At 46.6% G+C, this 27,757-nt stretch overlaps 1 protein-coding gene across 5 annotated transcripts; it reads right to left on the bottom strand.

Moving 5' to 3' along the window:
* Positions 1 to 7: 7 nt before the first annotated feature.
* On the bottom strand, positions 8 to 26,156 carry LOC139273620 (zinc finger protein 256-like). Of its 5 annotated transcripts, XM_070890582.1 has the most exons (4): positions 25,935 to 26,156; positions 11,289 to 11,390; positions 9,225 to 9,288; positions 8 to 1,883 (listed from the first exon to the last, which is right to left on the bottom strand). In XM_070890582.1, the coding sequence occupies exon 4, from the start codon at positions 1,519 to 1,521 to the stop codon at positions 343 to 345; it is 1,179 nt and encodes a 392-aa protein (XP_070746683.1). In that variant the 5' UTR covers positions 1,522 to 1,883; positions 9,225 to 9,288; positions 11,289 to 11,390; positions 25,935 to 26,156; the 3' UTR covers positions 8 to 342. The 5 variants fall into 5 exon arrangements, with proteins under 5 accessions (XP_070746683.1, XP_070746682.1, XP_070746681.1 ...); XM_070890581.1 differs by lacking the exon at positions 9,225 to 9,288 and having other exon boundaries at positions 25,931 to 26,156; XM_070890580.1 differs by lacking the exon at positions 9,225 to 9,288.
* Positions 26,157 to 27,757: the final 1,601 nt, after the last annotated feature.

Here is a 27,757-nt window from a genome sequence, read left to right as displayed (position 1 = left end):
CAAGCTCTTTCTAATTGGAGATTTTATTCAGTGGAAACTTTCACACACTATTGTAGATTTTGTACCAAAGATCAATTTAAGATTAAAGTAAAAGTTGGTAATTTTATTTCAATCTAAATTTCTGTTGAGAGTCGCTGAATTAAGGGGAAAGATAACACAGCGTTTCTTAAATGGACACTGCAGCCCCGAGAACACCATCAGCAATATATACAGAATATTAAAGTACAGCCCAGTTATAGGGTTAATAACATCAGCAGAAATAAACCCCAACTATCAGAATGAACATGGTTCAATCGGGATGTGGTTAACAGCCTCAATAACAGCAGATTCCAACCCCTACAGTCACTTGTGAACTCGCTGGTGTCTCAGCAGATAGGATGACCGAGTGAATCCCTTCCCACACTCAGAGCAGGTGAACAGCCTCTCCCCAGTGTGAACTCGCTGGTGTTTCAGCAGGTTGTATGACATAGTGAATCCCTTCCCACACTCAGAGCAGGTGAATGGCCTCTCCCCGGTGTGAACTCGCTGGTGTATCAGCAGGTTGGATGACTGAGTGAATCCTTTCCCACACTCTGAGCAGGTGAACGGCCTCTCCCCAGTGTGCACTCGCTGGTGTTTCAGCAGGTTGGATGACATAGTGAATCTCTTCCCACACTCTGAGCAGGTGAACAGCCTCTCCCCAGTGTGAACTCGCTGGTGTGTCAGCAGGTCGGATGACCGAGTGAATCCCTTCCCACACTCTGAGCAGGTGAACGGCCTCTCCCCAGTGTGAACTCGCTGGTGAACTACAAGCTGAGATGAACAAGTGAATCCCTTCCCACACTCTGAGCAGGTGAACGGCCTCTCCCCAGTGTGAACTCGCTGGTGTATCAGCAGATCGGATGACCGAGTGAATCCCTTCCCACACTCTGAGCAGGTGAACGGCCTCTCCCCAGTGTGAACTCGCAGGTGTGACTGCAGGTTGCACGACTGAGTGAAGCGCTTCCCACACTCTGAGCAGGCGAATGCTCTCTCCCCTGTGTGAACTCGCTGGTGTTTCAGCAAGTGGGATGAATTAGTGAATCCCTTCCCACAGTCTAAGCAGGTGAACGGCCTCTCCCCAGTGTGAACTCGCTGGTGTGTCAGCAGGTGGGTTGACTGAGTGAATCCCTTCCCACACACAGTGCAGGTGAACGGCCTCTCCCCAGTGTGAACTCGCTGGTGTGTCAGCAGGTGGGTTGACTGAGTGAATCCCTTCCCACACACGGAGCAGGTGAACGGCCTCTCCCCAGTGTGAACTCGCTGGTGTATCAGCAGGTCGGATAACTGAGTGCATCCCTTCCCACACTCAGAGCAGGTGAATGGCCTCTCCCCAGTGTGAACTCGCCGGTGAGCTACAAGTTGGGATGACCCAGTGAATCCCTTCCCACACTCAGAGCAGGTGAACGGCCTCTCCCCAGTGTGATTGCGTCGATGAATTTCCAGCGCAGACGGTGATCTGAATACCTTCCCACAGTCACCACATTTCCACGGTTTCTCCATGATGTGGCTATCCTTGTAACTCTCCAGGTTGGACGATCAGTTGAAGCCTCGACCACACACACAACACGTTTACAGTTTCTCCGCGCTGTGAACGGTGTGATGTTTTTTCAGGCTGTGTAACTCATTAAAGCTCTTTCCACAGGCAGTGCACTGGAACACGCTCACTCGGGTGTTTGTGTCTTGTGCTTTTCCAGTCACACTGATAATTGAAATCTTTTCCTACTGGCAGAACAGACAAACATTTCTCCTTCCACTTTCAAAGGCCGATGATATTCAGATCCTGATGAAACGATTGACTCTGTCAGATCTTGACGTGATGTTTGGTTTGTGTTTCCTGTCTGAAAATCTCCCCTTCTAATATGCTGTAAGAGGAGATAACAAAACTCTTCACTGTCAGTACAAGACAGAAATTCACAATAGACACATCTAGTTTCCATGGAACATTCTTTCCTCCCTTGTTCTTCCGAAGCTGTAAATCCCTGTCCCACACATTATCCCGCCTGCTGTGCTGAAATCCAAATCAACACACATTTCTAGACTGTTGCTCCTCCACTCCCAGTTTTCACCACCAATTCTGGCTGGGTTGAGGTCCTACTCACTGGTACACTTCCTTCTCCTAAAGGGATGGACTCTGGCTGGGTTCACTTGTACACTCACTGGTTCCTGTCCCCTGAGTGTGGTGATTCTGGTTGGGCTCAGTTCGACACTCACTGGTTCCCCTCCCTCTCCTTTCCTGAAGGTGCTGACTCTGGCTGGGATAGTTCTGCACTCACTTGTTCCCCTTCCTCTCCTCCCCTGAAGGAACAGTGCAGATGGAGCTTTACTCTGTATCTAACCCGTGCTGTATCTGCCCTGGGAGTGTTTAATGGGACAGTAGATGGAGCTTTACTTTGTATCTAACTCTTGCTGTATCTGCCTGGCAATGTTTGATAGGACAGAGCAGAGGGAGCTTTACTCTGTATGTAATCCATGTAGTACCTGCCCATGAAATGTTTGATGGGACAGTGTAGACAGAGCTTTACTCTTTACCTAACCCATGCTGTACCTGCACTGGGAACAGTTGATGGACCAGGATAGAGGGACCTTTGTGCCATATCCTGGAGCTTTACTCTATACCTAAACCATACTGTATTTGCTCTGGGAGTGTTTGATGGTAATTGCAGAGCAAGTTTTACTCTGCATCTAAACTGTGCTGCACCTGCCCATGGAGTAATTGATGGGAAGGTATAAAGGGAGCTTTTCTTTATCTAACCGGTGCTATACCTTCCCTGTTTGATGGGACAGTGTCGAGGGAGCATTACTCTGTATCTAACCCGTGTTGCACCTGCCCTGGGATTGCTTGATGGGGTAGTGTAGAAGGAGCTTTACTCTGTATCTACCCTGTGCTGTAACTGCCCTGGGAGTGTCTGATGGGACCGTAAAGAGAGAGCTTTACTCTGTATCTAACTCGTTCAGTACCTGCCCTGGAGTGTTTGATGTGACAGTGTAGAGGGAGCTTTACTCTGTATCTAACCCGTGCTGCACCTGCCCTGGGATTGCTTGATGGGATAGTGTAGAGGGAGCTTTACTCTGTATCTAACCAGTACTGTACCAGCAATGGGCGTGTTGGTGAACCAGGGTAGAGGGAGCTTTATGCTGTATCTAGGAGCTTTACTCTGTATCTAAATGATGCTGTATTTACCCTGTGAGTTTTCAATGGTAATTGCAGAGCAAGCTTTGCACTGTATCTAAACTGTGCTGCACCTGCCCTGGGAGTGATTGATGGGAAGGTATAGAGGGGGATTTTCTCTATCTAACCAGTGCTGCACCTGCCCTGTTTGATGGGACAGTGCACAGGGATCTTTGCTCTGTATCTAACCCGTGCTGTACCTGTCCTGGAAATGTCTAATGGGACAGTGTAGAACATAAGCACAAAACTAACATAAGAAATAGGAGCAGGCCATACGGCCCATCGCGCCTGCTCCACTACCCAACACGATCATGGCTGATCCGATCATGGACACAGGTCCACTTCCCTGTCCGTTCCCCATAACCCTTTATTCCCTTCACTTTTATTCTCTTATCGGTTAATAAACTGTCTATCTCTCTCTTAAATGTATTCAATGTCTCGGCTTCCATAGCTCTCTGAGGCAGCGAATTGCACAGATTTATAACCCTCAGAAGAAATTTCTCCTCATCTCAGTTTTAAATGGGTGGCCCCTTATTCTAAGATTATGCCCCCTAGTTGTAGTCTCCCCTATCAGTGGAAACATCCTCTTTGCATCCACCTTGTCAAGCCCCCTCATAATCTTATACATTTCGATAAGATCACCTCTCATTATTCTGAATTCCAATGAGTAGAGGCTCAACCTTCTCAACCTTTCCTCATAAGTCAAACCCTCTCATCTCCGGAATCAACCTCGTGAACCTTCTCTGAACTGCCTTCAAAGCAAGTATATCCTTTCTCAGATATGGAAACCAAAACTGTACGGAGTATTCTAGATGTGGCCGCACCAATATCCTGTATAACTGTAGCAAGACTTCCCTGCTTTTATACTCCATCCCCTTTGCAATAAAGGCAAAGTAAATGAGTTGACGGCACAAATCATTGCAAATGGGTATGATTTGGTGGCCATTACAGAAACGTGGTTGCAGGGTGGCCAAGACTGGGAATTAAACATACAGGGGTATCTGACAATTTGGAAAGATAGACAAGAAGGGAAAGGAAGTGGGGTAGCTCAGTTAATAAAGGATGATATCAGGGCAGTTGTGAGAGATTATATTGGCTCTAATGAACAAAATGTTGAATCATTGTGGGTGGAGATTAGAGATAGTAAGGGGAAAAAGTCACTGGTCGGCGTAGTTTATAGGCCCCCAAATAATAACTTCATGGTGGGGCGGACAATAATCAAGGGAATAATGGAGGCATTTTAAAAAGGAACGGAAGTAATCATGGGGGATTTTAACCTACATATCGATTGGTCAAATCAAATTGCATGGGGTAGCCTGGAGGAGGAATTCATAGAATGCATACGGGATTGTTTCTTAGAACAGTATGTTACAGAACCTACAAGGGAGCAAGCTATCTTAGATCTGGTCCTGTGTAATGAGACAGGAATAATAAACGATCTCCTAGTAAAAGATCCTCTCGGAATGAGTGATCACAGTATGGTGGAATTTGTAATACAGATTGAGGGTGAGGAAGTAGTGTCTCAAACGAGAGTACTATGCTTAAACAAAGGGGACTACAGTGGGATGAGGGCAGAGTTGGCTAAAGTAGACTGGGTAGACAGACTAAACGGTGGCACAATTGAGGAACAGTGGAGGACTTTTAAGGAGCTCTTTCATAGTGCTCAACAAAAATATATTCCAGTGAAAAAGAAGGGCGGTAAGAGAAGGGATAACCAAGGAAATAAAGGAGAGCATCAAATTAAAAACCAATGCGTATAAGGTGGCCAAGATTATTAGGAAACTAGAAGATTGGGAACATTTTAAATGACAGCAAAGAATGACTAAGAAAGCAATAAAGAAAGGAAAGAGAGATTATGAAAGTAAACTTGCGCAAAACATAAAAACAGATAGTAAAAGCTTTTACCAATATATAAAACGGAAAAGAGTGACAAAGTAAATGTTGGTCCCTTAGATGATGAGAAGGGGGATTTAATAATGGGAAATGTGGAAATGGCTGAGACCTTAAACAATTATTTTACTTCGGTCTTCACAGTGGAAGACACAAAAACCATGCCAAAAATTGCTAGTCACGGGAATGTGGGAAGGGAGGACATAAGAACATAAGAATTAGGAACAGGAGTAGGCCATCTAGCCCCTCGAGCCTGATCCGCCATTCAATAAGATCATGGCTGATCTGGCCGTGGACTCCACTTACCCGCCCGCTCCCCGTAACCTTGAGACAATCACTATCACTAGGGGGGTAGTGCTGGACAGGCTAATGGATCTCAAGGTAGACAAGTCCCCTGGTCCTGATGAAATGCATCCAAGGGTATTAAAAGAGATGGCAGAAGTTATAGCAGTAAAACAGTAAAAGGGAATATTATTTGAATGGGGAGAAATTACAACATGCTGCGGTGCAGAGGGACCTGGGGGTCCTTGTGCATGAATCGCAAAAAGTTAGTTTGCAGGTGCAGCAGGTAATCAGGAAGGCGAATGAAATGTTGGCCTTCATTGCGAGAGGAATGGAGTACAAAAGCAGGGAGGTCCTGCTGCAACTGTACAGGGTATTGGTGAGGCCGCATCTGGAGTACTGCGTGCAGTTTTGGTCACCTTACTTAAGGAAGGATATACTAGCTTTGGAGGGGGTACAGAGACGATTCACTAGGCTGATTCCGGAGATGAGGGGGTTACCTTATGATGATTGATTGAGTAGACTGGGTCTTTACTCGTTGGAGTTCAGAAGGATGAGGGGTGATCTTATAGAAACATTTAAAATCATGAAAGGGATAGACAAGATAGAGGCAGAGAGGTTGTTTCCACTGGTCGGGGAGACTAGAACTAGGGGGCGCAGCCTCAAAATACGGGGGAGCCAATTTAAAACCGAGTTGAGAAGGAATTTCTTCTCCCAGAGGGTTGTGAATCTGTGGAATTCTCTGCCCAGGGTAGCAGTTGAGGCTAGCTCATTCAAATCACAGATAGATAGATTTTTAACCAATAAGGGAATTAAGGGTTATGGGGAGCGGGTGGGTAAGTGGAGCTGAGTCCATGGCCAGATCAGCCATGATCTTATTGAGTGGTGGAGCAGGCTCGAGGGGCTAGATGGCCTACTCCTGTTCCTAATTCTTATGTTCTATGTTCTATTCCATTGGCCTTCCTGATCACTTGCTGTACCTGCATATTAACCTTGTGTGTTTCATGCAGAAGTACCCCTAGGTCCCGCTGTACTGCAGCACTTTGCAATTTTTCTCCATTTAAATAATAACTTGCTCTTCGATTTTTTTCTGCCGAAGTGTATAACCTCACACTTTCCAACATTATACTCCATCTGCCAAATGTTTGCCCATTCACTTAGCTTGTCTATGTCCTTTTGCAGGTTTTTTGTGTCCTCACACATTGCTTTGCCTCCCATCTTTGTATCATCAGCAAACTTGGCTACATTACACTTGGACCCTTCTTCCAAGTCATTAATATAGATTGTAAATAGTTGGGGTCCCAGCACTGATCCCTGCAGCACCCCACTAATTACTGATTACCAATCCGAGAATGAACCATTTATCCCGATTCTCTGTTTTCTGTTAGTCAGTTTTCTATCCATGCTAATCCCTCGGAATCGAGGCAGATTTGCTTCCACTCTTAGAATGAGTCCTTAGGTGGCTGAACAGTCCAATATGAGAGCCAGTCTCTGCCACAGGTGGGACAGACAGTCATTGAGGGTAAGAGAGGGTGGGACAGGTTTGCCGCATGTTCTTTCTACTGCCTGCGCTTGTTTTCTGCATGCACTCGGTGATCAGACTCGAGGCGCTCAGTGCTCTCCAGGATGCACTTCCTCCACTTAGGGCGGTGTTTGGCCAGGGACTCACAGGTGTCAGTGGGGATGTTGCACTTTATCAGGGAGACTTTGAGGGTGACCTTGTAATGTTTCCTCTGTCCACCTTTGGCTTGTTTGCCATGCAGGAGTTCAGAGGGAGAACGCTTGATTTGGGAGTCTCATGTCTGGCATGCGGACAATGTGGCCTGCCCAGCGGAGCTGATCAAGTGTGGTCAGTGCCTCAATGCTGGGGATGTTGGCCTCGTCGAGGACAGTAATGTTGGTGTGTCTATCCTCCCAGGGGATTTGTAGGATCTTGCGGAGGCATCGTTGGTGGTATTTCTCCAGCGACTTGAGGTGTTTACTATACATGGTCCATGTCTCTGAGCCATACAGGAGGGCGGTTATTACTCCAGCCCTGTAGACCATGAGCTTGGTGGTAGATTTGAGAGCCTGGTCTTCGAACACGCCTTTCCTCAGGCAGCCAAAGGCTGCGCTAGCGCACTGGAGGCAGTGTTGAATCTCCACATCAATGTCTGCTTTTGTTGATAATAGGCTCCACGTTGTCCAGGGCTGCGACATGGATCTTGATGACTGGGGGGCCGTACTGTGCGGCAAGGACAGGCTGGTGGAGGACTTTGTCTTACGGATGTTTAGCATAAGGCCCATGCTTTCGTACGCCTCAGTAAATACGTCGACTATATCCTGAAGTTCAGTCTCTGAATGCGCGCAGATGCAGGCATCGTCCGTGTACTGTAGCTCGACGACAGAGGTTGGGGTGGTCTTGGACCTGGCCTGGAGACTGTGAAGGTTGAACAGCTTCCCACTGGTTCTGCAGTTTAGTTCCACTCCAGCGGCGAGCTTGTTGAGTGTGAGGTGGAGCATGGCAGCGAGGAAGACTGAGAAGAGGGTTGGGGCAATGACGCAGCCATGTTTGACCCCGGTCCAGACATGGATTGGGTCTGTAATGGATTCGTTGGTAAGGATCACGGCCTGCATGTCATCGTGGAGCAGGCGGAGGATGTTGACGAACTTTTGGGGGCATTCGAAACAGAGGAGGACGCTCCATAGACCCTCGCAGTTGACAGTGTCAAAGGCCTTTGTAAGGTTGAAGGCGGCCTTGTATAAGGCCTTCTTCGACCTTACACATATATTACACCCAACCCAGTGAACTTTTATCTTGTGCAGTAACCTTTTATGTGGCACCTTGTCAAATGCCTTTTGGAAGTCCAAATACATCACATCCACTGGTTCCCCTTTACCCACCATGTTTGTTACATCCTCAAAGAATTCCAGCAAATTTGTCAAACATGACTTCCCCTTCATAAATCCATGCTGACTCTGCCTGACTGAATTATGTTTTTCCAAATGTCCTGCTACTGCTTCTTTAATAATGGGCTAGAACATTTTCCCAACCACAGGTGTTAGGCTAACTGATCTATAGTTTCCTGCTTTTTGTCTGCCTCCTTTTTTTTAAAAATGGGGGTGTTACATTTGCAGTTTTCCAATCTGCTGGGACCTCCTCAGAATCCAGGAATTTTGGTAAATTAAAACCAATGCATCCACTATTCCTGCCGCTACTTCTCTTAAGACCCTAGGATGCAAGCCATCAGGTCCAGGGGATTTATCTGCCTTTAGTCCCATTATCCTACTGAGCACTACCTTCATTGTGATTGTGTTAAGTTCATCGCCCCTCCCCGCCCCCCCCCCCCCACCACCCCCATAGCCCCTTGACTATCCACTGTTGGGATATTTTTAGTGTCCTCTACCATAAAGACTGATACAAAATATTTGTTCAGCGTTTCTGCCATCTCCATGTTCCCCATTACTAATTCCACGGTCTCATCCTCTAAGGGACCAACATTTACTTTAGCCACTCTTTTCTTTTTTATATACCTATAGAAACTCTTGCTATCTGTTTTTATATTTTGTGCTAGTTTACTTTCATAGTCTATCTTCCCTTTTTTAATCATTTTTTGAGTCATTCTTTGCTGGCTTTTAAAAGCTTCCCAATCTTCTGTCCTCCCACTAGTTTTGGCCACTTTATTTGCCCTTGTTTTTAAATTGGATACCGTCCTTTATTTCTTTAGTTTGCCACAGATGGCTATCTTTTCTTTTACACCCTTTCCACCTCACTGGAATATATTTTTCTTGAGAGTTGTGAAATATCTCCTTAAATGTACATCAACTGTTCTACACTTTAATCTATTTTCCCAGTCCACTTTAGCCAACTCTGCCCTCATACCTTTGCAGTCTCCTTTATTTAAGCTTCGTACGCTGGTTTGAGATCCAACTTTTTCGCCCTCCATCTGAAATTGAAATTCAACCTTGATCACTCATTCCAAGAGGATCCTTCACCAGGAGATTATTTATTAATCCTGTCTCATTACACAGAACCAGATCGAAGATAGCCTGCCCCCTGGTTGGTTCCGTTACATACTGCTCAAGAAACTCATCCCTTATGCACCCTATGAACTCTTAGTAGAACTATGTAGAGAGAGCTTTGCTCTGTATCTATCCCATGCTGTACCTGCCCTGGGAATGTCTGATGGAAGAGTGGAGAGTGAGCTTTGCTCTGTATCTATCTGATGCTGTACCTGCCCTGGGAGCATTTGAGGGAACAGTGTAGAGGGAGCTTTGCTCTATATCTTTCCTTTGCTGTACCTGCCCATTATCCCTACTCTCTGCCTCCTGCCGTTTAGCTAATTCCATAACCAGGTCAATAATTTGCCCTCAATTCTGTTAGATAACAGTTTCTTATGTGGGACTTTATCTAATGCCTTCTGGAAATCCATATAAATAAAATTACACCAAACTCATAGCGAATTATTTCTCCCATTGAATTATTTTTAGTCTCGCTTCTCTCACTGGTATTTTGCCAATACCTTCCCTGGATCCCAAGGCTAGGAGAGGCACTCTGGAAGGTATGGGGACCTGGGACTTGTCCATGAGAGTAACCGAATGTATAAAAACTGAGATAATCTAGAGTGAGAAAGGAGAAAAGGCCCCAAAGTGGAGCAGTGGGTAGGTAACAGGACATCAATTAGTCTCCTCCTGTCTTACAGAAATAAAGAGCATAAGAAATAGCAGCAGGAGTAGGCCATATCGCCCCTCGAGCCTGCTCCGCCAGTCAATAAGATCATGGCTAATCTTTTATCTCAACTCCACTTTCCTACACTATTCCCATATCCCTTGATTCCCCAAATTTACAAAAATCTATCCATCTCTACCTTGAATATACTCAGACTGAGCTTCCACACTCTCTGGGGTGGAGAATTCCAAAGATTCACTGCCCTCGGAGTGAAGAAATGTCTCATCTCAGTCCTAAATGGCCGACCCGTTAATCTGAAACTGTGACACCTAGTTCTAGACTGTACATCCAGGGGAAACATCCACCCTGTCAAGTCCTGTAAGAATTTTACATGTTTCAATGAGATCACTTCTCATTCTTCTACATTCCAGAGCATATAGGCCCAGTCTGCTCAATCTCTCCTCATAGGGCAACAACCGCCCCCAATCCCGGGAAACAGTCCGGTGAACCTTCATTGCACTCCCGCTATGGCAAGTATATCCTTCCTTAGGTAAGGAGACCAAAACTGTAGACAATACTCTCGGTGCGATCTCACCAGGGCCCTATATAACTGCAGTAAGACATCTTTACTCTTATCCTCAAATCCTCTTGTAATAAAGGCCAACATACCATTTGCTTTCTTAATGTCTTGCTCTACCTGCATGTTAACTTTCAGTGATTTGTGTACAAGTGAACATTTCCCCATCTCTCACCATTTAAAAAATACTCTGCTTTTCTATTTTGCCTACCAAAGTGGATAACTTCACATTTCTCCACATTATGGGCCCAAGTTTCCACGTGATTTGCGCCTGAATTTTAGGAGCAACTGGTGGAGAACGGACTATCTTAGAAATCGCAATTCTCCACATTTTTTTTTCTGCAGTTCTAGTCAGGTAGAACAGTTCCACTTTGGAACAGAATTTTTTCTTCAAAAGGGGGCGTGTCTGGCCACTGACGCCTGATTTGAAAGTTTCCACAGTGAAAACATACTCCAAACTAACTTAGAATGGAGCAAGTGAAGATTTTTGTAGAACTGAAAAAACCTGTTCTGCACATTAAAAAAATCAGGCGCAGGTTACAAATTAGGCGTCCAGAACGAGGTGGGGAGGGGGGGGGAAAGGGAAGTCATTAAATTCTATAATAAATCCTTATTTATACTTCTACAAATATTATACAAATAAATCCAACCTGAATAAACATTTATAAGCAAAGAAAAGATTAAATAAACCATCTTCCTACCTGTGTGAAAGTGCTTCAACCATGAAGAATTCTGCAGCCGTTTGTTCCCGCAGAGCGGGGGGGGGGGGGGGGGGGGGGGGAGAAGGAAACAGCTGTTCGTTCCTGGAAGGGGGGGGGAAGGAGACAGTGAGAAGGCTGCAAGAAGCCTCAGTGCTGATGGCAATAGCTTTTATTAAAAAATGTTCAAAAATTAAACAGCTACAAAGAACTACAAAAATGGCCGAGTGCCAATGTTTCCTTCACACTGCGCGTGCGCGAACGCTCCAACGTGCACGCGCAGCGTTGCCGGCAGGAAAAAAAATAATTTAAATAGTACCCGCCCCCTCCCACTTACAAAATCGGTGCGAGTGTAGGCTCCGCCCCCCTGGGCGCCGCGCCAAACAGACAAGGAGCTGCAAAGCGCTCCAGAATCGCGTGTTTTTTTTCCGGCGCCATTTTAGGCACAAAAAACGGGCGTCCAGCTCGGAGGGGCGCCCGTTTTTTATCGTGTGGAAACTTGGGCCCTATATTCCATTTTCCATGTTCTTACCCGCTCTATATCTCCTTGAAGTCTCTTTGCATCCTCCTCACAACTTATATTCCCACCTAGCTTTGTGTCATCGGCAAACTTGGATATTCAGGTTGAACCTCCCTGGTCCGGCAACCTCTCTGGTCCGGCATCATTCCCGAAGGGACGCGACCCGCACTGTGTCCCGGGGCTGGCTGCTCCTCCACTCTCCTCCTCCCCCCCCCCCCCCTCCCCGATGGGTTGGAGAGGGAGTGAGGAGAGCAGCGGTTGACCGAGGTGCTGAAGCTGGGCCCAAAATGCTGTGCAGTGGGCTTCTGCACAACACATACACAGAACGCCGCCGGGTCGTTGTGCAGCATTTCGGGCCCAGCTTCGGCTCCTCGGTTGGCTGCCGCACTCCTGGCTCCCTCTCCGCGCCGATCCAACCGGGGAGGGGGCAACGGCTGGCCCTGGGACATAGCGGTCCCCCCACCCCCTGGGACAGAGAGTGAGCCCCACCGCCCCCCCGGGACACAGGACACAGCATGCCCCCCTCCCCCCGGGACACAGAACACAGCGTGCTCCCCGGGACACAGGACACAACATGCCCCCCTACCCCCGGGATCACAGGACACAGCGTGCCCCCACCCCCCCGGGACACAGAACACAGCGTGCCCCCCTTACCCCGGGACACAGCATGTGGCCCGACCTGGGGGAGGGGAGCACTGGAGACGGCGGGGAGAGGAGGAGCAGCCAGCCCCAGGTCAGCAGTACACTATATTCTTGTTTAACTAACGCTTCTGTGCGGTTTGGTTTTGCTTTTTCTAACGGAGAGCTCTGGACAACAGCTTCACGCCACCTCGTGTCAACTGGACTCTGACCTGGATTCCAGTGAATGGAGCAGAAACCTGTCCGGAAACTTTGCTGACAATGGGATTTTTAAGTCTGGGGTCTGCGTAATCTCCCGTGGTCCAGAAAATTCTCTGGTCCGGCACCGGTCAGGTTCCGAGGATGCCGGACTGGAGAGGTTCAATCTGTGTAACATTTGGTCCCTTCAGCCCAATCATTGATATAGATTGTGAATAGCTGGGGCCCAAGCACCGATCCTTGCGGTACCCCATTAGTTACAGCCTGCCAACCCAAAAATGACCCGTTTATTCCTATCCTCTGTTTTCTCTCCGTTAACCAATCCTCAGGCCATGCTAGTATTTTACCCTTGATCCCATGGGCCCTCATTTTGTTCAATAACCTTTTGTGTGGCACCTTATCAAATGCCTTCAGAAAATCCAAATACACCCCATCCACTGGTTCTCCCTTATCTATTCTGCTAGTTACAACCTCAAAAACTAACAGATTTGTCAAACATGATTTCCCTTTCATAAATTCATGTTGACTCTGCCCAATCTTATTATTCTCTAAATGCCCTGTTACCACCTCCTTAATAATAGATTCTAGTATTTCCCCTGCTACTGATGTCAGGCTAATTGGTCTGTAGTTCCATGTTCTCTCTCCCTCCTTTCTTAAATAGAATCATAGAAGTTTACAGCATGGAAGGAGGCCATTTTGACCCATCGTGTTCGCGCCAGCCAACAAGAGGCAATCCAGCCTAATCCCACTTTCCAGCTCTAGGTCCGTAACCCTGCAGGATACGGTACTTCAAGTGCACATCCAGGTACTTTTTAAAATGTGGTAGAGTTTCTGCCTCTACCACCCTTTCAGGCAGTGAGTTCCAGACCCCCACAACCCTCTGTGTGAAGAAATTTTCCCTTAAATCCCCTCGAAGCCTTCTACGATTTACTTTAAATTTATGCCCCCTGGTTGTTGACCCCTCTGCTAAGAGAAATAGGCCCTTTCTATACACTATATCTAGGCCCTCATAATTTTATACACCACAAAGAGGTCTCCCCTCAGCCTCCTCTGTTCGAAGGAAAACAACTCCAGCCTATCCAACCTGTCCTCATAGCTAAGATTCTCCACTCCCAGCAACATCTTCGTAAATCTCCTCTGTACCCTGTCCTGTGCAAGCACATCCTTCCTGTAATGTGGTGACCAGACTGCACACAGTACTCCAGCTGTGGCCTAACCAGTGTTATATACAGTTCAAGCATAACCCCCCCTGCTCTTATAGTCTATGCCTCGGCTAATAAAGGCAAGCATTCTGTTATGTATTTAACCCCTTGTAACCTGCATCACACCTGTCCACCAGAGGGCCTACCTGTTGGAAGATATCAATCAACTGGTCAGGTGGCAGAACAGTGGCAAATGGAATTTAGTCCGGAGAAGTGTGAAGTAATGCATTTGGGGAGGGCTAACAAGGAAAGGGATTACACATTAAATGGTAGGACACTGAGAAGTGTAGAGGAACAAAGGGATGTGCATGTCCACAGATCCTTGAAGGTAGCAGGCCAGGTAGATAAGGTGGTTAAGAATGCATACGGAATGTGTTACACTCATAATAAATGGTCAGACCGAGTACTGTGTGTAATGAGCAAGTGTGACCTTAGTTGGAGTCCCAAGGGATCTCAGCATCCCTTGGGAGCACAGTATATAAGCAGGCCACCCACGAGGTACCTGCACTCTGGAACTATAATAAAGGAGCTAAGGTCACACTTGCTCATTACACACAGTACTCGGTCTGACCATTTATTATGAGTGTAACACATTCCGTATGCGTTCTTAACCACCTTATCTACCTGGCCTGCTACCTTCAAGGATCTGTGGACATGCACATCCCTTTGTTCCTCTACACTTCTCAGTGTCCTACCAATTAATGTGCAATCCCTTTCCTTGTTAGCCCTCCCCAAATGCATTACTTCACACTTCTCCGGACTAAACTCCATTTGCCACTGTTCTGCCCACCTGACCAGTTGATTGATATCTTCCTGCAGTCCACAGCTTTCTTCTTCATTATCATCACACGGCCTATTTTTGTATCATCTGCAAACTTCTTAATCATATTCCCTACATTCAAGTCTAGATCATTGATGTATACCGCAAAAAGCAAATATTGGTGTTACATCAGCTACCCTCCAATCCACAGGAACTGTTCTAGAATCTATGGAATTTTGGACGATGACAACCAATACATCCACTATTTCTAAAGCAACCTCTTTCAAAACCCTAGGATGTAGGCCATCAGGTCCAAGGGACTTATCGGCTTTTGGTCCCATTCATTATTCAAGTACTATTTTTTTTACTAATACCAATTTCTTTCAGTACTCATTCTCACTAGACTCCTGATACTTCACTATTTCAAGGAGGTTTTTTGAATCTTCTTCTGTGAAGACAGGCACAATGTAGTTGTTTAATTTATCTGCCATTTCCTTATTCCCCGTTATAATTTCTCCTGTCTCAGCCTGTAAGGGACCCACATTTACTTTCTCTAATCTTTTCTTTTTTACATACCTATAAAAGCTTTTACAGTTTGTTTTTATATCTAGTTTACTCTCGTATTCTATTTTCCCTTTCTTTATCAATTTCTTATTTATTCTTTGCTGAAGTCTAAAATCCTCCCAATCCTCAGGCTTACTACTCTTTTTGGCTCCATTATTATGGTCACTCTTCCCTAAAAGTTCCTTTAATACAAGTTTATTAATGACCCTTTTCTCATTGCACAATACCAGATCTAAAGTAGCCTGTTCCCCAGTTGGCTCCTCAACATACTGATCTGGTAAACTATCTTGTACACATGCCATGAAATTGTCCTCCACACCATTACTGCAAATTTGGTTTGCCCAATCTATATGAAGATTCATGATTTATACTCTGCTCTACTTTACAACTACTCTTAGCTCCACCCAAACTGATCCTATTTCTTGATTTTCCGAGCCAAGAACCTTTCTCTCTACTGTCTTTATCCCATCCTTTATTATAGGGGCTACATCTCCTCCTTTTCCATTTTGCCCATCTCTTCTAAAAGTGAAGTATTCTGGAATATTTAGTTCCCAACCATGTCTCCTTAATGGCTGTTAGATCAAACCTATTAAATTCATCTATAGCGGCTCACCACCATCTTCTCAAGGGGAATAAGGGATGGGCAATAAATACTGGTCTTGCCAGTGACGCCCACATCCCATGAACAAATAAAAAATGTTTTGCGCACAGATATAGTGTCTTTAGATTTGACTTATTTCTATTCTTCCCTGATGTCACCTTAGTCACTGAAGCCTTATTACCTTTGTTAGTTTCTCTGTCCCTTCCTGACCCACTCTGCTTAGTTTTACTCAAAACTCTGCTCTGCTCTAGAGACTTGACATTTCTCTTGCTGCTTTTAAATTTACTCTTTCCTGAAACCTCCCACCCCACTCCTTCATTAGTTTAAAGACCTGTCGACTGCCCTAGTTATTCAGTTCGCCAGCACACTGGAGCCCATCCCAATGGAACAGTTCCCTCTTTCCCTAGTACTGGTGCCAGTGGCCCATGAACTGAAACCCCTTACATCCACACCATTCTTTGAGCCACGCATTTAAACCTTTAATACATTTGTCCCTATGCCAATTTGCTTGTGGCTCGAGTAACAATGCAGAAATTATTACCTTTGAGGTTCTGATTATTTGGATCCTAGCTCCTCATATGCCGTCAGTGGAACTCATTGGGGAAACTAAAACTAGGGGGCATAGTCTCAGAATAAGGGGCAGCCCATTTAAAACTGAGATAAGGGGGAATTTCTTCTCTCAGTGGGTTGTAAATCTGTGGAATTCTCTTCCCCAGAGAGCTGTGGTGGCTGGGTCATCGAATGTATACGATGGAGATAGACAGAATTTTGAGCGATTAGCGAATAAAGGTTTATGGGGAGCAGGTAGGGAAATGGAGCTGAGTCCATGATCAGATCAGCCATGATCTTATTAAATGGCGGAGCAAGCTCGAGGGGCCAAATGGCCTACTCCTGCTTCTATTTCTTAAGTTCGTATTAACCTCATTCCTGGTTCTACCCATGTCATTGGTTCCTACATAGACAACTGGATCCTCCCCCTCCCATTTCAAGTTCTTCCCCAGCCACGAGGAGATACCCTTAACCCTGGCACCAGGCAGGGAACACAACAGTGCTATTGTTAGTTTGCACATCCTCCCTGCAGTCATTTTCCTCATGCATACAGGCAGCAAGTATTTCAGAGCTGTTGGACAATGTCAAGGGCTGATGCTCCTTCATCACTACATACTGGCCTCCCGTCCCTGACCATTGACCAAACTCTCTGCCTCCCTGATGCCCCGCAATGTCTGCACCTTGTACTCCAGCTCAACAACTCTGAGCCGAAGTTCCTCGAGCTGCAGACACTTACATAGAAACATAGAAACTAGGTGCAGGATTAGGCCATTCGGCCCTTCGAGCCTGCACCGCCATTCATGGCTGAACATGCAACTTCAGTACCCCATTCCTGCTTTCTCGCCATAACCCTTGATCCCCCTAGTAGTAAGGACTTCATCCAACTCCTTTTTGAATATATTTAGTGAATTAGCCTCAACATTCTGTGGTAGAGAATTCCACAGGTTTACCACTCTCTGGGTGAAGAAGTTTCTCCTCATCTCGGTCCCAAATGGTTTACCCCTTATCCTTAGAATGTGACCCCTGGTTCTGGACTTCCCCAACATTGAGAACATTCTTCCTGCATCTAACCTGTCTGAACCCATCAGAATTTTAAATGTTTCTATGAGGTCCCCTCTCATTCTTCTGAACTCCAGTGAATACAAGCCCAGTTGATCCAGTCTTTCTTGATGGGTCAGTCCCGCCATCCCGGGAATCAGTCTAGTGAACCTTCGCTGCACTCCCTCAATAGCAAGAATGTCCTTCCTCAAGTTAGGAGACCAAAACTGTACACAATACTCCAGGTGTGGCCTCACCAAGGCCCTGTACAACTGTAGCAACACCTCCCTGCCCCTGTACTCAAATCCCCTCGCTATGAAGGCCAACATGCCATTTGCTTTCTTAACCGCCTGCTGTACCTGCATGCCAACCTTCAATGACTGCTGTACTATGACACCCAGGTCTCGTTGCACCTCCCCTTTTCCTAATCTGTCACCATTCAGATAATAGTCTGTCTCTCTGTTTTTACCACCAAAGTGGATAACCTCACATTTATCCACATTATACTTCATCTGCCATGCATTTGCCCACTCACCTAACCTATCCAAGTCGCTCTGCAGCCTCATAGCATCCTCCTCGCAGCTCACACTGCCACCCAACTTAGTGTCGTCCGCAAATTTGGAGATACTACATTTAATCCCCTCATCTAAATCATTAATGTACAGTGTAAACAGCTGGGGCCCCAGCACAGAACCTTGCGGTACCCCACTAGTCACTGCCTGCCATTCTGAAAAGTACCCATTTACTCCTACTCTTTGCTTCCTGTCTGACAACCAGTTCTCAATCCATGTCAGCACACTACCCCCAATCCCATGTGCTTTAACTTTGCACATTAATCTCTTGTGTGGGACCTTGTCGAAAGCCTTCTGAAAGTCCAAATATACCACATCAACTGGTTCTCCCTTGTCCACTCTACTAGAAACATCCTCAAAAAATTCCAGAAGATTTGTCAAGCATGATTTCCCTTTCACAAATCCATGCTGACTTGGACGTATCATGTCACCTCTTTCCAAATGCGCTGCTATGACATCCTTAATAATTGATTCCATCATTTTACCCACTACTGAGGTCAGGCTGACCGGACTCTAATTCCGTTTTCTCTCTCCCTCCTTTTTTAAAAAGTGGGGTTATATTGGCTACCCTCCACTCGATAGGAACTGATCCAGAGTCAATGGAATGTTGGAAAATGACTGTCAATGTATCCGCTATTTCCAAGGCCACCTCCTTAAGTACTCTGGGATGCAGTCCATCAGGCCCTGGGGATTTACCGGCTTTCCATCCCATCAATTTCCCCAACACAATTTCCCGACTAATAAGGATTTCCCTCAGTTCCTCCTCCTTACTAGACCCTCTGACCCCTTTTATATCCGGAAGGTTGTTTGTGTCCTCCTTAGTGAATACCGAACCAAAGTACTTGTTCAATTGGTCAGCCATTTCTTTGTTCCCCGTTATGACTTCCCCTGATTCTGACTGCAGGGGACCCATGTTTGTCTTTACTAACCTTTTTCTCTTTACATATCTATAGAAACTTTTGCAATCCGTCTTAATGTTCCCTGCAAGCTTCTTCGCGTACTCCATTTTCCCTGCCCTAATCAAACCCTTTGTCCTCCTCTGCTGAGTTCTAAATTTCTCCCAGTCCCCGGGTTCACTGCTATTTCTGGCCAATTTGTATGCCACTTCCTTGGCTTTAATACTATCCCTGATTTCCCTTGATAGCCACGGTTGAGCCACCTTCCCTTTTTTATTTTTTACGCCAGACAGGAATGTACAATTGTTGTAGTTCATCCATGCGGTCTCTAAATGTCTGCCATTGCCCATCCACAGTCAACCCCTTAAGTATCATTCGCCAATCTATCGTAGCCAATTCACGCCTCATACCTTCAAAGTTACCCTTCTTTAAGTTCTGGACCATGGTCTCTGAATTAACTGTTTCATTCTCCATCCTAATGCAGAATTCCACCATATTATGGTCACTCTTCCCCAAGGGGCCTCGCACAACGAGATTGCTAATTAATCCTCTCTAAGATGGCCTCCCCCCCTAGTTGGTTCCTCGACATATTGGTCTAGAAAACCATCCCTTATGCACTCCAGGAAATCCTCCTCCACCGTATTGCTTCCAGTTTGGTTAGCCCAATCTATGTGCATATTAAAGTCATCCATTATAACTGCTGCACCTTTATTGCATGCACCCCTAATTTCCTGTTTGATGCCCTCTCCAACATCACTACTACTGTTTGGAGGTCTGTACACAACTCCCACTAACGTTATTTGCCTTTTGGTGTTCTGCAGCTCTACCCATATAGATTCCACATCATCCAAGCTAATGTCCTTCCTAACTGTTACATTAATCTTCTCTTTAACCAGCAATGCTACCCCACCTCCTTTTCCTTTTGTTCTATCCTTCCTGAATGTTGAATACCCCTGGATGTTGAGCTCCCAGCCCTGATCATCCTGGAGCCACATCTCTGTAATCCCAATCACATCATATTTGTTAACATCTATTTGCACAGTTAATTCATCCACCTTATTACGGATACTCCTTGCATTCAGACACAAAGCCTTCAAGCTAGTTTTTTTTAACACCCTTGGTCCTTTTAGAATTTTGCTGTACAGTGGCCCTTTTTGTTCTTTTCCTTGGGTTTCTCTGCTCTCCACTTTTCCTCGGGTTTCTCTGCTCTCCACTTTTCCTCGGGTTTCTCTGCTCTCCACTTTTCCTCATCTCCTCTCTGTCTTTTGCTTTTGTCTCCTTTTTGTTTCCCTCTGTCTCCCTGCATTGGTTCCCATCCCCCTGCCATATTAGTTTAACTCCTCCCCAACAGCACACGCAAACACTCCCCCGAGGACATTGGTTCCGGTCCTGCCCAGGTGCAGACCGTCCGGTTTGTACTGGTCCCACCTTCCCCAGAACCTGTTCCAATGCCCCAGGAATTTGAATTCCTCCCTGCTGCACCACTGCTCAAGCCACGTATTCATCTGTGCTCTCCTGCGATTCCTACTCTGACTAGCATGTGGCACTGGTAGCAATCCCGAGATTACTACTTTCGAGGTCCTACTTTTTAAATTTAGCTCCTAGCTCCTTAAATTCGTTTCGTAGGACCTCATCCCTTTTTTTTAAACCTATGTCGTTGGTACCAATGTGCACCACGACAACTGGCTGTTCTCCCTCCCTTTTTAGAATGTCCTGCACCCGCTCCAAGACATCCTTGACCCTTGCACCAGGGAGGCAACATACTATCTTGGAGTCTCGGTTGCGGCCGCAGAAACGCCTATCTATTCCCCTCACAATTGAATCCCCTATCACTATCGCTCTCCCACTCTTTTTCCTGCCCCCCTGTGCAGCAGAGCCAGCCACGGTGCCATGAACTTGGCTGCTGCTGCCCTCCCCTGATGAGTCATCCCCCTCAACAGTACTCAAAGCAGTGTATCTGTTTTTCAGGGGGATGACCAATGGGGACCCTTGCACTACCTTCCTTGCACTGCTCTTCCTGCTAGTCTTCCATTCTCTAGCTGGCTGTGGACCCTTCTCCTGCGGTAAGACCAACTCGCTACACGTGCTACTCACATCATTCTCAGCATCGTGGATGCCCCAGAGTGAATCCACCCTCAGCTCCAATTCCGCAACGCGGTCCGTCAGGAGCTGGAGGCGGATACACTTCCCGCAGATGTAGTTGTCAGGGACACCGGAAGTGTCCCTGAGTTCCCACATGGTACAGGAGGAGCATATCATGTGACCGAACTCTCCTGCCATGACTTAACCCTTAGATACACTTAAATTGGCAACAACAATGTTTAAAGTTACTCACTGTTATCGAAGAGAAAAAAGAAAAACTACTCACCAATCACCAGCCAATCACTTATCCCCTTGGCTGTGACGTCACCTTTCTATTTCTTTTTGCCTTCTCCCTGTAGCTGTACAAGCACGCCTCTCCACGCACCTCCTCGACGCTGGGCCCCGGACTTCCTGCTGTGCCTTTTATAGGCCTCTCACCGAACAGACATGGGCGCTCGGGATCGCCATGCTCTTCACAAACTCCCACATGCTGCAGATACGGCAAACCACCTGCCCTGACATGTCTATCTAACCTTCTTTCAACAACTCTTGGACACCAACGGCTCTTCGGAACATTCTTCCCCTTCACTTCCCTCTGATCCCATCCCTTCTTCCAATCTCACCCCCTGCTGTGTTTTTACTATGCCCTCTGACCTTCCTCTCTCTCTGACCCCGAACGATCGGTCCTCAGCAAAGGCCTGAGCTTCATCCCCTTACACCCCCACTTCGATGAATTTTGAGGTCGGACGATGCTGAGCTCTTTTTCCATTTCCTTCATCTCCGTGCCCACTTCTTCGGCCAGGAGTCTTCCCCCTGCACAGCTGACCCTTTCTCCTGTTTTCAGAATTCTCGCTCTACCTGAACCCCTCCCTCTGGCCTCTAAGAAAACAGGGAATTATAGGTTTGTCAAGCATGATTTCCCTTTCATAAATCCATGCTGACATCGATGGTGGGGAAAATGTTGGAATCAATTATTAAAGATGTAATAGCAGCGCATTTGGAAAGCAGTGACAGGATCGGTCCAAGTCAGCATGGATTTATGAAAGGGAAATCATGCTTGACAAACCTAGAATTTTTTGGGGGATGTAACTAGTAGAGTGGACAAGGGAGAGCCAGTGGATGTGGTGTATTTAGGCTTTTGACAAGGTCCCACGCAAGAGATTAGTGTGCAAAATTAAAGCACATGGTATTGAGGCTAATGAAGTGACGTGGATAGAGAACTGCTTGGCAGACAGAAAGCAAAGAGTGGGAATAAACGGGTCCTTTTCAGAATGGCAAGCAGTGACTCGTGGGATACCGCAAGGCTCAATGCTGGGACCCCTGCTACTTATAATGTACATTAAAGATTTAGACGAAGGAATTGAATGTAATATCTCCAAGTTTGCAGATGACACTAAGCTGGGTGGCAGTGTGAGCTGTGAGGAGGATGCTAAGAGGCTGCAGGGTGATTTGGACAGGTTAGGTGAATGGGCAAATACATGGCAGATGCGGTATAATGTAGATAAATGTGAGGTTATCCACTTTGGTCATAAAAACAGGAAGACAGATTGTTATCTGAATGGTGACAGATTAGTAAAAGGGGAGGCGCAACGAGACCTGGGTGTCATGGTACATCAGTCATTGAAAGTTGGCATACAGGTACAGCAGGCAGTGAAGAAGACAAATGGCATGTTGCCCTTAATAGCAAGAGGATTTGAGTATAGGAGCAGGGAGGTTGTACAGGGCCTTGGTGAGGCCACACTTTGAATATTGTGTACAGTTTTGGCCTCCTAATCTGAGGAAGGACATTTTTGCTATTGTGGGAGTGCAGCGAAGGTTCACCAGACTGATTCCCGGGATGACAGGACTGACATATGAAGAAAGACTGCACCGACTAGGCTTATATTCAATGGAATTTAGAAGAATGAGAGAGGATCTCATAGAAACATATAAAATTCTGACAGGATTGGACAGGTTAGATGCAGGAAGAATGTTCCCGATGATGGGGAACTCCTGAACCAGGGGATAAGGGGTAAGCCATTTAGGACAGAGATGAGGAGAAACTTCTTCACTCAGAGAGATGTGAGCATGTGGAATTCTCTACCACAGAAAGTTATTGAGGCCAGTTCGTTAGATATATTCAAAAGGGAGTTAGATGTGGCCCTTACGGCTAAAGGGATCAAGGAGTATGGCGAGAAAGCAGGAATAGGGTACTGAAGTGCATGATCAGCCATGATCATATTGAATGGTGTTGCAGGCTCGAAGGGTCGAATGGCCTACTCCTGCACCTATTTTCTATGTTTCTATTTTGCCCTCTCTAGTCCTCTTCATTGCAAACTGCCGATGCGACATCGGCCATCGCACTGCTACTCACTCCCTCCAACCTCACTCCCTCTGAATTTGCAGCACTGCGCTCTCTCAGATCCAACCCCTACATTGTCATTAAACCTGTTGACAAGGGTGGTTCTGTTATTGTTTGGCGAACCAACCTCTACCTTGCAGAGAGTGATCGCTAACTCTCTGACACTTCCTCCTCTCTCCCCCTGGACCATGACCCCACCACCGAACATCAAGCCATCATTTCCCAAAATGTCACTGACCTCATCTCCTCTGGAGATCTTCACTCCACAGCCACCAAATCTCATAGATCCCCAACCCCACACAGCCCGCTTCTACCTCCTTCTCAAGATCCACAAACAGGACTGCCCTGGTAGACCCATCATTTCAGCCTGTTCTTGCCTGAAATAAAACTTATTTCTTCCTATCTTGATTCTATTTTTTCTCCCCTTGTCCAGTGACTCTTCCAATGCCGTCCGCCACTAACAGTTTCCTGGCCCCAACTTTTCACAATGGATGTCCAATCCCTCTACACTTCCATCTCCCACCAGGATGGCCTGAGGGCGCACCGCTTCTTCCTCGAGCAGAGGCCCAACCAGTCCCCATCCACCATCACCCTTCCTCCTCTTCCACCTGGCTGAACTTGTTCTCACATTGAACAACTTCTCCTTTAACTCCACTCACTTCCTCCAAATTAAAAGGTGTTGCTATCGGAACCCATATGTGTCTTTGTTCCAGTCCTACTCGGGTCCCCTCTTTTTCCGGTAGATTGATGACTGAATCAGTGCCGTCTCCTGCTTTCGCTCTAAACTAGAAAATATCATTTACTTTTCATCCAATTTCCACCCGTCCCTCACCGACTCTTCCCTTCCTCGACTTCTGTGTCTCCATTTCTGAGGATAGACTATTGACAAAGATTCACTATAAAGCCCACCGACTCTCACAGCCATCTGGAATACACTTCCTCCCATCCCGCATCCTGTAGGAACTCCATTCCATTCTCCTAGTTTCTCCGTCTCTGTCACATCTGTTCTGATGACGCCACCTTCCACACTAGTGCCTCTGAAATTTCTTCCTTTTTCCTCATCCAAAGATTCCCCTCCGCCATGGTTAACATTACCCTCGACATGAACATCTCCATTCATTCCGCAAGTGTGACCCTGAGCTTCTGGTCACCTGTCACTTTAATTCTCCACTCCACTCCAAATCTGACCACTCCATCCTTGGCCTTCTACACTTTTCCAACGAAGCTCAATGCAAGCTCGAGGAACAGCACCTCATCTTTCGTTTAGCTACTTTACAGCCTTCTGGACTCAACATCGAGTTCAACAATTTCAGACCATAATCTCTGCCCATATTTTGTTCCCTTTCCTCCTTTTTTTTTACAAATTCTCTGTTTCCCATGGCAGCTGGTAATTATTCAGGCATTCACACCATATCTAGACTCATCTTTTGTTTCCTAACTTGTGCCATTACTATATCAGTTTGGCCCATCATCACTTTTGTCTCTTAAATCTCTTCTGCCCCCCCACCCGATCAGAGATATTGCCTTTTGTTCTTTCCTCTCCTCCCCCTTTCAGGGTCCCAGCATTTCCTTAAGCATCTGTTACATTTGAAACTTTTGCCAGTTCTGACGAAGGGTCAGAGACCCGAAACGTTGGCTCTGCTTCTCTCCACAGATGCTGCCTGACCCGCTGAGATTTCCAGCCTTTTCTGTTTTATTTCATTAGTTAATTCATTATTTTTTTATTATTTAAATGTTATTACTTAATTGTTTTATCTAATTTAGTTACTAATTAAATAAAGTAGTTCTAAATTAGATTGTTTGTCTGACATCCAGTACTGGATGAGCAGAAGTTTTCTCCAAAATTGAGAAGACCGAAGCTATTATCTTTGGTCCCCATCACAAACTGCATTCCCTAACCATTGACTCCATCCCTCTCCCTCGCATCAATCTGAGAGTGAAAAGACTGTTCGCAACCTAGGTGTCATATTTAACCCGGAAATAAGTTGAGCCACATATCCGCGGCATAACTAAAACTGCCTTTTTCCACCTCCGTAACATTGCCCACTTCAGCCCCTGTCTCAGCTCTTCTGCTACTGAAACCCTCATCCATGCCTTTGTTACCTCTAGACTTGACTACTCCAGCTCACTCCTGGCCTCTCACATTCTACACTACATAAACTTTGAGATTATCCAAAATTCAGCAGCCCGTGTCTTAACTCGCACCAAGTCACGATCACCCACCACCGCTGCGCTCGCTGACCTACATTGGCTCCCGGTTAAACAACGCCTCGCTTTCAAAATTCTCATCCTTGTTTACAAATCACTCTTTTTCAGCCTCACAACCTGACGAGATGTCCGCACTCCTCAAATTCTGCCCTCGTGAACATCCCTGATTATAATCGCTCCACCAGCGGTGGCCGTGCCCTCAGCTGCCTGGGCCCCAAGCTCAGGAACTCCCTCCCGAAATCTCTCCGCCTCTTTAAGACGCTCCTTAAAACCTGCCTCTTTAAACAAGCTTTTGGTCACCTGCCTTAATTGTTCCTTTTGTGTCTGGGTGTTAAATGTATGTGTTGTGTCTGTAATGCTGCTGTGAAACCCTTGGGACGTGTTGCTCCGTTAAAGGCGCTATATAAATACAAGTTGTGATTCCAGCAATTGACACTTTGTCAGCCCGCCGAGGGACAAAGCCTGTCCGACTCACCAACCAATCAGCGTCCTGCAGCACCGTGACGTCATTACCCCCCCCCCCCAGTAGATTCTGCCCCAAGATGGCGGTCGTTGCCCCCGGGAGAAGGTCCGCTCGGGGCAAACGCCGGAGCCGTAGTTCTTGTTCGGGGCTTGAGGCCTACCCCGGGTGTTTAGAAAGCCTCACGCCGCCGCTTCCTCCTCCCCTCCGCTCCGGAACCTTCTCTCCGCTTCCGGCCGTTGGGCGATGCGCGCACTCGAGAAACACGTGACCCGGGCTCACGGCCTGATTGACAAGATCTCCCGACCAATGGGGAGCGAGATCGCGGCTGAGGGTGATGCGCGCTGGAACGTGTTGACGTCATGAAAAGTGCAGCTATCATGACGTCAATGCAACTGGCTTCTCCTGCGTGAGACAGGCTGGGGGGGTCAAGGTTGATGGCTTTCTCTGCTGACCCTTGACCTCCCTTGCTCCCCAGCGCAGACCAAGATAGGTTGCACACTGTGGGGGTTGTCAGCTGATCCCAGCATGGACTGCAGTTAACCTCAATGCCCTGGGCTCCTGCTACTGATCACTGTCCATTCACCCCAGCACCAAAGGCCAAGTCTGCAAAGGGCGTGGTTTTTGGACTGTGATGCCCCCAAGGTTGAATAGGCTGCCAACAATCACTGCATACCCTCACACATTGGCCTGTTGGACGGGCACTAAAAGGCAACCAGTGACTGTGGAACTCCTCACTATAGAGGAATAGGAGGATAGGTTGATAGGGTGGGAGGAGAGTCGTGTGAAGTTTAAACCCGACATGGGCCAGTTGGGCCGAATGATCTATTTCTGTGCTATACATTCTATGTAATACCATGAAAGGTCAAATCAAGGGAATCAGCAACAAAAACGCCTTTAATGTGTAAAACGTCCCAAGGAATTTCACGAGTATTATAAGACAAAAACTTGACACCAAGCCACATGAGCCTATATTAGGGCAAGTGACAAAGACATAGGTTGTAAGGACCATCTTAAAAGGAGGAATGAGAGGTGGAGATATTTAGGGAGTGAGTTTTAGAGCTTAGTGCCTAGGGAACAGAAGGGTGTGCGATTATCAGCAGGAATGCTCAAAAAGACTGAATTAAGAGAGCAGATATCAGAGGTTGTGGGGCTGGAGAAGATTACAGAGATAGGGAGGGGTGAGGACATGGAGGGATCTGAAAACACGGATAAGAATTTTTAAATCGAGGCATTGCTTAACCGGGAGGAACGTAGGTCTGCGAGCATAACAGTTTGAAAGATTAAACAGCAGTACAAAATTTATAAAATATTCATCTATTCCACAATCATGGTACCCCAGCGATCTGCAGGGTACCTGCACTACAGAACAGTGAGCTCGCTAGTGTCTCAGCAGGTTATTGGAGCTTTTCTAGTTCTTCCCACAGTCTGAATATTTAAAAGGTCTCTCGTCAGTGTGAGCTCGCTGGTATCTCAGCAGGGTGAATAACAGAGTGAATCGTTTTAAACACAGGGAACAGACAAAGGGCCTAACCACAGTGTGATAGGTTCCCGTGTCTGCTAAAGCTCTTCCCTCAGTCAGAACACCTACAGGATCTCTCATTAGTGATCCATCCACTGGTGTGCTCACCGGTTGGACGGATCACTGAAAATCTTCCCATTCATGCAGCAGGTGAATGGTCTTTCTCTGGTATGTCTCCAGCTGCCAGAAGCTTTTCAAGCCCTTCCCACAGTCGGAACATGGCAACGGCCACTCGCCAGTATGATCAAGCTGATGCGCCCGCTGGTTGGGTGCATGCACGAATCTTTCCTGCATAGGGGGCAGGTAAATGGCCTCTTCCC

The sequence above is a fragment of the Pristiophorus japonicus genome, chromosome 9, assembly GCF_044704955.1.
Source record: "Pristiophorus japonicus isolate sPriJap1 chromosome 9, sPriJap1.hap1, whole genome shotgun sequence".
In the NCBI taxonomy this organism is placed as follows: Eukaryota; Metazoa; Chordata; class Chondrichthyes; family Pristiophoridae; genus Pristiophorus; species Pristiophorus japonicus.
This window is presented reverse-complemented; position numbering and strand designations above follow the sequence as displayed.

Excerpts from the sequence above, each read along its gene's own strand:
- LOC139273620 (XM_070890581.1), bottom strand. The coding sequence starts at position 1,521 with ATGGAGAAACCGTGGAAATGTGGTGACTGTGGGAAGGTATTCAGATCA.